At 54.0% G+C, this 12,776-nt stretch overlaps 1 protein-coding gene across 1 annotated transcript; it reads left to right on the top strand.

Annotated features, from left to right (window-relative positions):
• Positions 1-361: 361 nt before the first annotated feature.
• Positions 362-11,972, top strand: EEF1G (eukaryotic translation elongation factor 1 gamma; the record flags this gene model as incomplete). The annotated part of the gene is made up of 5 exons (XM_082786028.1): positions 362-491; positions 1,701-1,920; positions 3,433-3,605; positions 9,218-9,342; positions 10,597-11,972. Coding segments are annotated over 5 exons (807 nt in total), but the record flags the coding sequence as incomplete, so codon positions are not given.
• Between the last annotated feature and the right edge of the window lie 804 nt (positions 11,973-12,776).

Genomic DNA, 12,776 nt, shown 5'->3' with positions numbered 1-12,776 from the left:
CCCTTGATGCCCCCAGAGCCCCTCCAGACCCCTCTTGGCCCCCCCAGAGCCCCCCCAGACACCCCCAGACCCCCTTTGATGCCCCCCAAACCCCACTCAAACCCCTCAAAACCCCCCCGATGCCCCCCAACCCCCCCCATAACACCTCTCAAGACCCCCCAGAGCCCCCCCAGACCCCTCTTGGCCCCCCCAGAGTCCCCCCAGACACCCCCAGACCCCCTTTGATGCCCCCCAAACCCCACTCAAACCCCTCCCAACCTCCCCCAACCCCCCCAATGCCCCCCAATCCCCCCCCATAACACCCCCCAAGACCCCCCAGACCCCCCCAGACTCCCTAAACCCCCCCGTGCCCCCCCCCCAGGTGCTGGAGCCTGCATTTCGGCAGCCCTACGCCAACGTCACCCGCTGGTTCGTCACCTGCCTCAACCAGCCCCAGTTCCGCGCCGTGCTGGGCGACGTGCCCCTGTGCCAGAGGATGGCCCACTTCGATGGTGGGGGGGGGGCTTTGGGGTCGGGGGGGGCGTGGGGGGGTTATTGGGGTCGTGGGGGGGGGTCCTGGGGGGGTATTGGGGGAAATAATGGGGTTTTGGGGGGGTATTGGGGGAAATAAGGGGGGGGGTATCGTGCCCCTGTGCCAGAGGATGGCCTGCTTTGATGGTGGGGGGGGGTCTTTGGGGTCGGGGGGGGGGGTCCTGGGGGGGTATTGGGGGAAATAAGCGGGGTATTTGGGGAAAATAAGGGGGTTTTGGGGGTAAGTAGGGGGGGTATCGTGCCCCTGTGCCAGAGGATGGCCCACTTCGATGGTGAGGGGGGGCTTTGGGGTCAGGGGGGGTCATTGGGGGGTCGTTGGGGTCGTGGGGGGGGTCCTGGGGGGTCATCAGGGGGGTATTGGGGGAAATAAGGGGGTTTTGGGGGGGAAATAGGGGGGGTATCGTGCCCCTGTGCCAGAGGATGACCTGCTTTGATGGTGGGGGGGGGGTCTTTGGGGTCGGAGGGGGGTCGTTGGGGTCGTGGGGGGGGTCCTGGGGGGTCATCAGGGGGGTATCAGGGGGGTATTGGGGGAAATAAGGGGGTTTTGGGGGGGTATTGGGGGAAATAAGGGGGGCTATCGTGCCCCTGTGCCAGAGGATGGCCCACTTCGATGGTGGGGGGGGCTTTGGGGTCGGGGGGGGTCATTGGGGGGGTCATTGGGGTCATGGGGGGGTCCTGGGGGGTAACAGGGGGGTATCAGGGGGGGTATTGGGGGAAATAAGGGGGTTTTGGGGGGGTATTGGGGGAAATGGGGGAGCATTTTGGGGGTATTGGGGGGAAATAAGGGGGATTTGGGGGGAAATTTGGGGGTATGGGGGGGGCATTGGGGGATATTGGGGGACATGGGGGACATCAGGGGACGTTGGGGGGGACATTAGGGGCTATGGGGGGACACGGGGGCTATGGGGGGGCTACGTGGGGACACGGGGGGCTATGGGAGGACACGGGGGGCTATGGGGGACACAGGGGCTATGGGGGGACACAGTGGGCTATGGGAGGACACGGGGGGCTATGGGGGACACAGGGGCTATGGGAGGACACGGGGGGCTATGGGGGGACATGGGGGGGCTATGGGGGACACGGGGGGCTTTGTGGGGACACAGGGGATATTGGGGGGACACGGGGGGGCTACGAGGCTCCCTGTGACCCCCCCACGTTCCCCCCCCCAGCCAAGAAGTTCGCCGAGAGCCAGCCCAAGAAGGAGGCGCCCCGAAAAGAGAAGGGGAAGGAGAAGGAAAAGGAGAAAGAAAAGGAAAAGGAGAAGGAAAAGGACAACAAGGACAGGGACAGGGACAGGGACAGGGACAGCGCCGAGGAGCTGGACGAGTGCGAGCAGGCGCTGGCCGCAGAGCCCAAGGCCAAGGACCCCTTCGCGCACCTGCCCAAGAGGTGGGGGCACTGGGAGGGCGCTGGGAGCACTGGGAGGGCGCTGGGAGGGTGCTGGGAGCACTGGGAGGGTGCTGGGAGGGCACTGGGGGCAATGGGAGGGCACTGGGAGGGTGCTGGGAGCACTGGGAGGGTGCTGGGAGGGCACTGGGAGGGCACTGGGGGCACTGGGAGGGTGCTGGGAGGGTGCTGGGGGCAATGGGAGGGTGCTGGGAGCACTGGGAGGGCGCTGGGAGGGCACTGGGGGAACACCGGGGGCACTGGGAGGGCGCTGGGAGGGCGCTGGGGGCACTGGGAGGGCACTGGGAGCACTGGGAGGGCGCTGGGAGGGTGCTGGGAGCAATGGGAGGGCGCTGGGAGGGTGCTGGGAGCACTGGGAGGGTGCTGGGAGGGCGCTGGGGGCACTGGGAGGGCACTGGGAGCACTGGGAGGGTGCTGGGAGGGTGCTGGGGGCAATGGGAGGGCGCTGGGAGGGTGCTGGGGGGACACTGGGAGCACTGGGAGGGTGCTGGGAGCAATGGGAGGGCACTGGGAGGGTGCTGGGGGGACACTGGGGGCAATGGGAGGGTGCTGGGGGCGATGGGATGGTGCTGGGAGGGCACTGGGAGGGCGCTGGGGGCACTGGGAGGGTACTGGGAGGGCACTGGGGGGACACTGGGGGCAATGGGGGGGCACTGGGAGGGCGCTGGGGGCACTGGGAGGGTGCTGGGAGCATTGGGAGGGCACTGGGGGCAATGGGGGGGCACTGGGAGGGCGCTGGGGGCACTGGGAGGGCGCTGGGAGCACTGGGAGGGCACTGGGAGCACTGGGAGGGCGCTGGGAGGGCGCTGGGGGCAATGGGAGGGCACTGGGATGGTGGGGACGATGGGGACACTGGGGATACTGGGGGGACACTGGGGACATGGTGGGGACACTGGAACCAATTTTGGGATTTTCCATTTTTTTTCTGTATGGATTTGATTTTTTTGCCCCATTTTTTGCTGCAACCCTGGACCCAATTTGGGGTTTTTCTGTTTTTTTTTTATCCTTCTAATTTTTTTTTTTCCCCATTTTTTGCTATGACCCCGAAACCAATTTTGGCAATTTCCATTTTTTTTCCTTCTCCAATTTAACTTTTTCCCCCATTTTTTGCTGTGACCCCAGACCCGATTTGGGATTTTTTTTTTTTTTTCTTTCTCAAATTCATTTTTTTCCCCGTTTTTTGCCACGACCCCAAAAACCAATTTTGGGCTTTCCCATTTTTTTCCTTCTCCAATTTAACTTTGTTCCCATTTTTTGCTCTGCACCAATTTTGTTTGTTTTTATTGTTTTTTTCCTTCTCCAATTTAACCTTTTCCCCCATTTTTTAACCGCGATCCCGGACCCAATTTTGAGCTTTGATTTTTTTTTATTCCACTTCCGATTTAATGTTATTCCCTTTCTTATTCTGCTTTTGTATCGGTTCTGTTTCTTTTTCTTCTTTTTTCCTCCTCCGATTTCACTTTTTTCCCCCCGTTTTTGCCTGCCCCCCCCCAGCCCCTTCGTCATCGACGAGTTCAAGCGCAAATACTCCAACGAGGACACCCTGAGCGTGGCGCTGCCCCACTTCTGGGAGCACTTCGACAAGGACGGCTGGTCCATCTGGTACGCCGAGTACCGCTACCCCGAGGAGCTCACCCAGACCTTCATGAGCTGCAACCTCATCACCGGTATTGGGGCGAAAAAGGGAGAAAACGGGCAAAAACGGGCGAAAAATGGGCAAAAAATGGAGTAATGGGGCCAAAACATGGAGAAAATGGAGTTACCTGGGATGAAATGGGGAGAAAATGGGGATAACGGGGATGAAATGGGGATAATGGGGACAAAACAGGGAGAAAATGGGGAAAAAATATGAAAAAATGGGCAAAAAACGTGAAAAAACGGGCAAAAAATGGGAAAAAATGAGGTACTGGGGCCAAAACGCAGAGAAACTGGGGATAATGGGGATGAAATGGAGAGCAAATGGAGATAATGGGGATGAAATGGGAATAATGGGGATGAAATGGGGATAATGGGGACAAAATGGGGAAAAAAAGGGCAAAAAACAGGCAAAAATGGGCAAAAAATGGGGTAATTGGGCGAAAACACGGAGAAACTGGGGATAATGGGGATGAAATGCAAAGAAAATGGAGATAATGGGGATGAAATGGGGAGAAAATGGGGATAGTGGGGATGAAATGGGGATAATCGGGACAAAACAGGGAGAAAATGGGCAAAAAACATGAGAAAACAGGCAAAAAATGGGAAAAAATGGGGTACTGGGGCAAAAACGCGGAGAAAATGGGGATACTGGGGACCAAATGGGGCCATACTGGGGCCAAAATGGGGCCATACTGGGCCGGGTGGTCCATCTGGTACGCCGAGTACCGCTACCCCGAGGAGCTCACCCAGACCTTCATGAGCTGCAACCTCATCACCGGTATTGGGGTGAAAAAGGGAGAAAACGGGCAAAAACGGGCGAAAAATGGGCAAAAAATGGAGTAATGGGGCCAAAACATGGAGAAAATGGAGTTACCTGGGATGAAATGGGGAGAAAATGGGGATAACGGGGATGAAATGGGGATAATGGGGACAAAACAGGGAGAAAATGGGGAAAAAATATGAAAAAATGGGCAAAAAACGTGAAAAAACGGGCAAAAAATGGGAAAAAATGAGGTACTGGGGCCAAAACGCAGAGAAACTGGGGATAATGGGGATGAAATGGAGAGCAAATGGAGATAATGGGGATGAAATGGGAATAATGGGGATGAAATGGGGATAATGGGGACAAAATGGGGAAAAAAAGGGCAAAAAACAGGCAAAAATGGGCAAAAAATGGGGTAATTGGGCGAAAACACGGAGAAACTGGGGATAATGGGGATGAAATGCAAAGAAAATGGAGATAATGGGGATGAAATGGGGAGAAAATGGGGATAGTGGGGATGAAATGGGGATAATCGGGACAAAACAGGGAGAAAATGGGCAAAAAACATGAGAAAACAGGCAAAAAATGGGAAAAAATGGGGTACTGGGGCAAAAACGCGGAGAAAATGGGGATACTGGGGACCAAATGGGGCCATACTGGGGCCAAAATGGGGCCATACTGGGCCGGGTGGTCCATCTGGTACGCCGAGTACCGCTACCCCGAGGAGCTCACCCAGACCTTCATGAGCTGCAACCTCATCACCGGTATTGGGGTGAAAAAGGGAGAAAACGGGCAAAAACGGGCGAAAAATGGGCAAAAAATGGAGTAATGGGGCCAAAACATGGAGAAAATGGAGTTACCTGGGATGAAATGGGGAGAAAATGGGGATAACGGGGATGAAATGGGGATAATGGGGACAAAACAGGGAGAAAATGGGGAAAAAATATGAAAAAATGGGCAAAAAACGTGAAAAAACGGGCAAAAAATGGGAAAAAATGAGGTACTGGGGCCAAAACGCAGAGAAACTGGGGATAATGGGGATGAAATGGAGAGCAAATGGAGATAATGGGGATGAAATGGGAATAATGGGGATGAAATGGGGATAATGGGGACAAAATGGGGAAAAAAAGGGCAAAAAACAGGCAAAAATGGGCAAAAAATGGGGTAATTGGGCGAAAACACGGAGAAACTGGGGATAATGGGGATGAAATGCAAAGAAAATGGAGATAATGGGGATGAAATGGGGAGAAAATGGGGATAGTGGGGATGAAATGGGGATAATCGGGACAAAACAGGGAGAAAATGGGCAAAAAACATGAGAAAACAGGCAAAAAATGGGAAAAAATGGGGTACTGGGGCAAAAACGCGGAGAAAATGGGGATACTGGGGACCAAATGGGGCCATACTGGGGCCAAAATGGGGCCATACTGGGCCGGGTGGTCCATCTGGTACGCCGAGTACCGCTACCCCGAGGAGCTCACCCAGACCTTCATGAGCTGCAACCTCATCACCGGTATTGGGGCGAAAAAGGGAGAAAACGGGCAAAAACGGGCGAAAAATGGGCAAAAAATGGAGTAATGGGGCCAAAACATGGAGAAAATGGAGTTACCTGGGATGAAATGGGGAGAAAATGGGGATAACGGGGATGAAATGGGGATAATGGGGACAAAACAGGGAGAAAATGGGGAAAAAATATGAAAAAATGGGCAAAAAACGTGAAAAAACGGGCAAAAAATGGGAAAAAATGAGGTACTGGGGCCAAAACGCAGAGAAACTGGGGATAATGGGGATGAAATGGAGAGCAAATGGAGATAATGGGGATGAAATGGGAATAATGGGGATGAAATGGGGATAATGGGGACAAAATGGGGAAAAAAAGGGCAAAAAACAGGCAAAAATGGGCAAAAAATGGGGTAATTGGGCGAAAACACGGAGAAACTGGGGATAATGGGGATGAAATGCAAAGAAAATGGAGATAATGGGGATGAAATGGGGAGAAAATGGGGATAGTGGGGATGAAATGGGGATAATCGGGACAAAACAGGGAGAAAATGGGCAAAAAACATGAGAAAACAGGCAAAAAATGGGAAAAAATGGGGTACTGGGGCAAAAACGCGGAGAAAATGGGGATACTGGGGACCAAATGGGGCCATACTGGGGCCAAAATGGGGCCATACTGGGCCGGGTGGTCCATCTGGTACGCCGAGTACCGCTACCCCGAGGAGCTCACCCAGACCTTCATGAGCTGCAACCTCATCACCGGTATTGGGGCGAAAAAGGGAGAAAACGGGCAAAAACGGGCGAAAAATGGGCAAAAAATGGAGTAATGGGGCCAAAACATGGAGAAAATGGAGTTACCTGGGATGAAATGGGGAGAAAATGGGGATAACGGGGATGAAATGGGGATAATGGGGACAAAACAGGGAGAAAATGGGGAAAAAATATGAAAAAATGGGCAAAAAACGTGAAAAAACGGGCAAAAAATGGGAAAAAATGAGGTACTGGGGCCAAAACGCAGAGAAACTGGGGATAATGGGGATGAAATGGAGAGCAAATGGAGATAATGGGGATGAAATGGGAATAATGGGGATGAAATGGGGATAATGGGGACAAAATGGGGAAAAAAAGGGCAAAAAACAGGCAAAAATGGGCAAAAAATGGGGTAATTGGGCGAAAACACGGAGAAACTGGGGATAATGGGGATGAAATGCAAAGAAAATGGAGATAATGGGGATGAAATGGGGAGAAAATGGGGATAGTGGGGATGAAATGGGGATAATCGGGACAAAACAGGGAGAAAATGGGCAAAAAACATGAGAAAACAGGCAAAAAATGGGAAAAAATGGGGTACTGGGGCAAAAACGCGGAGAAAATGGGGATACTGGGGACCAAATGGGGCCATACTGGGGCCAAAATGGGGCCATACTGGGCCGGGTGGTCCATCTGGTACGCCGAGTACCGCTACCCCGAGGAGCTCACCCAGACCTTCATGAGCTGCAACCTCATCACCGGTATTGGGGCGAAAAAGGGAGAAAACGGGCAAAAACGGGCGAAAAATGGGCAAAAAATGGAGTAATGGGGCCAAAACATGGAGAAAATGGAGTTACCTGGGATGAAATGGGGAGAAAATGGGGATAACGGGGATGAAATGGGGATAATGGGGACAAAACAGGGAGAAAATGGGGAAAAAATATGAAAAAATGGGCAAAAAACGTGAAAAAACGGGCAAAAAATGGGAAAAAATGAGGTACTGGGGCCAAAACGCAGAGAAACTGGGGATAATGGGGATGAAATGGAGAGCAAATGGAGATAATGGGGATGAAATGGGAATAATGGGGATGAAATGGGGATAATGGGGACAAAATGGGGAAAAAAAGGGCAAAAAACAGGCAAAAATGGGCAAAAAATGGGGTAATTGGGCGAAAACACGGAGAAACTGGGGATAATGGGGATGAAATGCAAAGAAAATGGAGATAATGGGGATGAAATGGGGAGAAAATGGGGATAGTGGGGATGAAATGGGGATAATCGGGACAAAACAGGGAGAAAATGGGCAAAAAACATGAGAAAACAGGCAAAAAATGGGAAAAAATGGGGTACTGGGGCAAAAACGCGGAGAAAATGGGGATACTGGGGACCAAATGGGGCCATACTGGGGCCAAAATGGGGCCATACTGGGCCGGGTGGTCCATCTGGTACGCCGAGTACCGCTACCCCGAGGAGCTCACCCAGACCTTCATGAGCTGCAACCTCATCACCGGTATTGGGGCGAAAAAGGGAGAAAGCGGGCAAAAACGGGCGAAAACGGGCAAGAAATGGGGATAACGGGATGAAAACACGGAGAAGATGGGGATAACGGGGATGAAATGGGAAGAAAATAGGTATAATAGAGAGAAAACGGAGAAAATGGGCAAAAAATGAGAAAAAAACAGGCAAAAAACGGGCAAAAAATGGGAAAAAATGGGGTAATGGGGCCAAAACGCGGAGAAACTGGGGATAATTGGGATGAAATGCAGAGAAAACGGAGATAATGGGGATGAAATGGGGAGAAAATTGAGATAATGGGATGAAATGGGAATAATGGGGATGAAGTGGGGATAATGGGGACAAAATGGGTAAAAATAGGGCAAAAAACGGGCGAAAACGGGCAAAAAACGGGCAAGAAATGGGGATAATGGGATGAAAATGCAGAGAAAATGAGGATAACAGGATGAAACGCAGAGAAAATGGGGATATTGGGGATTAAATGGGGATAATGGGGACAAAACAGGGAGAAAATGGGCAAAAAACTTGAGAAAACGGGCAAAAAATGAGAAAAAGTGGGGTACTGGGGCAAAAACGTGGAGAAAATGGGGATACTGGGGATGAAATGGAGAGCAAATTGGGATAACGTAGAGAAAATGGGGAAGAAAGGTGGATGGAAGGGAGACATAATGGGAATAATGGGGAGAAAACTGGAATAAAATGGGGAGAATGGGGAGAAAATGGGGATGAAATGGGGAGAATGGGGATGAAATGGGGACAAAATGGGGATGAAATGGGGTTGAAATGGGGACGAAATGGGGTCAAAATAGGGAGAATGGGGACGAAATGGGGATGAAATGGGAATGAAATGAGGAGAATGGGGACAAAATGGGGATGAAGTGGGGAGAATGGGGACAGAACGGATGAAATGGGGAGAATGGGGATGGAATGGGGACAAAATGGGGACGAAATGGGGAGAATAGGGACAAAATGGGGATGAAATTGGAATGAAATGGGGAGAATGGGGATGAAACGGGGAGAATGGAGACAAATGGGAGACTGGGGACGAAATGGGGAGAATGGAGACGCAATAGGGACAAAATGGGCCCCTGGGCCCCCCCGTTTGCCCCCCAGGCATGTTCCAGCGCCTGGACAAGCTGCGTAAGAACGCCTTCGCCAGCGTCATCCTGTTCGGCACCAACAACGACAGCAGCATCTCGGGCGTCTGGGTCTTCCGCGGCCAGGAGCTGGCCTTCACGGTGAGCCCCGGCCCCAAAACCGCCTTGTTCTGCCCCAAATCCACACTGTTTGGCCCCAAAACCGCCCTTATCGGCACCAAAAACGCCCTGATAGGCCGCAAAACCGCTCCAATAGGCCCCAAAACGCCCCGGTTGGCCCCGAATCCACCCTGTTTGGCCCCAAAACCGTCCCGATTGGCCCCAAAACCCCCTGATCAGCCCCAAAACTGCCTTGATCTGCCCCAAAACCGCCCTTATCGGCGCCAAAACCGCCCTTATCGGCGCCAAAAACGCCCTTATCGGTGCCAAAACCACCCTGATAGGCCGCAAAACCGCTCCAATAGGCCCCAAAACGCCCCGGTTGGCCCCAAATCCACCCTGTTTGGCCCCAAAACCGCCCCGATCGGCCCCAAAACCGCCTTGTTCTGCCCCAAATCCAGCCTGTTTGGCCCCGAAACCGCTCCAATAGGCCCCAAAACGCCCCAGTCAGCCCCAAAACTGCCCCAGTTGGCCCCGAATCCACCCTGTTTGGCCCCAAAACCGTCCCGATTGGCCCCAAAACCCCCTGATCAGCCCCAAAACCGCCTTGATCTGCCCCAAATCCACACTGTTTGGCCCAAAAACTGCCCTTATCGGCACCAAAACCGCCCTTATCAGCACCAAAACCACCCTGATCGGCGCCAAAACCGCCCCGATTGGCCCCAAAACCACTCCAGTCAGCCCCAAAACCGCTCCAATTGGCCCCAAAACTGTGCCAATTGGCCCCGAAACCACCCTGTTTGGCCCCAAAACTGCCCCAATCGGCCCTGGAACTGCCTGATCGGCCCCAAAGCCACCCCAGTTGACCCCAAATCCACCCCGTTTGGCCCCAAAACTGCCCCAAATCCACCCCAGCTCCCTACTTTTACCCCCCAGACCCCCACTTTCCCCCCTCCCCATTTTTGCCCCCCCCCCGTTGCCCCCCCAGCTGTGCCCCAACTTGCAGGTGGACCCAGACCCCCACTTCCACCCCCCAAATCTCCACTTTTACCCCCAAATCCCCATTTTCAGCCCCCCCTCCCCAATTTCATGCCCCCCAGACCCCCATTTTCACCCCCCTTCCCACTTTCGGGCCCCCCGTCCCCATTTTCACCCCCCCCAAACCCTCCCTTTTAGCCCCCGGATCCCCACTTTTACCCCCCAGCTCCCCACTTTCACCCCCAAAATCCCCATTTTTGGACCCCCCCTCCCCATTTTGCCCCCCCCTTAACTCTGTGCCCCCCGTTGCCCCCCCAGCTGTGCCCGGACTGGCAGGTGGACTACGAGTCGTACGCGTGGCGCAAGCTGGACCCCGACAGCGCCGAGTGCCGGGCGCTGGTCAGGGAGTACTTCAGCTGGGAGGGCGACTTCCAGCACGTGGGCAAGGCCTTCAACCAGGGAAAGATCTTCAAGTGACCCCCCTCGTGTCGCGACAGGGCACGGCACGTCGCGATAGGGCACGATATGGCGCGATACGGCACAACACGTCGCGATATGGCATGATATGGCGCAATATGGCACAACATGTCGCAATATGGCACGATATGGCACAACACGTCGCGATATGGCATGATATGTTGTGATACAGCACGGTATGTCGCGATAGGGCACGATATGTCGTGACATGGCACAGCATGTCGTGATATAGCATGACATAATATGGCACGGCATGTCGCGATATGGCATGGCATGATATAGTGCGGTGGGTCGTGGTATGGCGCGGTGTCGTGTCATGGCATGGCGGCGTGGTGTGGTGTTGTGTGTTGTCGTGTCACATGTCATCATGTCATGACATGTCACGATATGTCTTCAGGTCGCAACATGTCTCCATGTCACAACATGCTGTCATGTCATGACATGTTGCAGCGTCTTTATGTCACATGTCGTCATGTCACAACATGCCATTGTGTCATTGTGTCATGACATGTCATAACGTGTTTTCATGTCACATGTTATTGTGTCATGACGTGTCATAGTGTGTCTTCATGTCACGTATCATGTCATGACGTCATGTCACACCACATCACATGTCACCATGTCATGACGTGTCTTTATGTCATAACATGCCATAATGTCATGACATGTCACAACATGTCTTTATGTCACATGTTGTCATGTCACGTCACAACATGTCACCGTGTCATAACGTCATGCCACAACATGCCATCACGACATTTCATTGTGTCACGACATGTCATCATGTCGCAACATGTCACAACATGCCAGTGTCACAATGTGTCATGTCGCGACATCACATCATTGCCATGACGTGTTGTGTCATGACATCGCCATGTCGTGACGTGTCATGATGTCACGACATGTCACACCATGTCACTGTATCACGTCATGTCGCAACATGTCACCATGTCACAACACATCACGATGTCACAACTTGTTGCCATGTCATGTCGTGCCATGTCACTATATCGCGATATACATGTCGCTGTTGTGACATCCCTGTCATGCCGCCGTGTCACGACATGGCCGTGCCGTGATGTCACCGTTGTGATGTGCCAGCGCGTGACGTCATGTCGTGACATCCCCATGTCGCGATGTGTCCCCCGCCTGTCCCCACGTCGCGACATGTTGTGACACATCGGAGCCGCGCAGCCAATAAACAGGAACGGATCCGGCCGTGGCGGTGGTCGGGGGGGAACTGGGGGATACTGGGGGGTACTGGGAGCCACTGGGCACCAGTGGGAGTTACTGGGAGCCATTCGGCCCCAACTGGGAGATACTGGGAGGTACTGGGTGCTACTGGGAGTCACTGGGTGCCACAGGAGTTACTGGGCACCAACTGGGGGATACTGGGAGCCATTGGGGGTCACTGGAGCCCATTGGGTACCACTGGGCGTTACTGGGGGGTACTGGGAGCCACTGGGCACCGTTTGGCACCAACTGGGGGTTACTGGGAGTCAGTGGGGGCTACTGGGAGTTACTGGGTGATACTGGGGGTCACTGGAGCCCATTGGGCACCACTGGGAGGTACTGGGGAGTACTGGGAACCACTGGGCAGCAGTGGGAGTTACTGGGTGCCATTGGGCACAAACTGGGGGGTACTGGGAGCTATTGGGGGTTACTGGGTGATACTGGGAGCCACTGGGGGGGGGTCACTGGAGTCCATTGGGCACTACTGGGCGTTACTGGGAAGTACTGGGAGCCGCTGGAGGGTACTGGGAGCCACTGGGCACCATTGGGCACTAACTGGGTGTTACTGGGAGCCCTTGGGTGTTACTGGGAGACACTGGGGGCTACTGGGAGTTACTGGGCACCAACTGGGGGTCACTGGGAGCTGTTGGGGGTTACTGGGTGATACTGGGAGGCACTGGGAGCCGAGTCGCGGGGCGCTGCTGGGCACCAGTGGCTGTTACTGGGAGCTACTGGGCGTTACTGGGAGCCAGTGGGCGGCACCGGCAGGCCCCGCCCCCCCCGACCCC

The sequence above is a fragment of the Aythya marila genome, assembly GCF_965140915.1.
Source record: "Aythya marila genome assembly, contig: HAP1_HAP1_SCAFFOLD_72, whole genome shotgun sequence".
Lineage (NCBI taxonomy): Eukaryota > Metazoa > Chordata > Aves > Anseriformes > Anatidae > Aythya > Aythya marila.
This window is presented reverse-complemented; position numbering and strand designations above follow the sequence as displayed.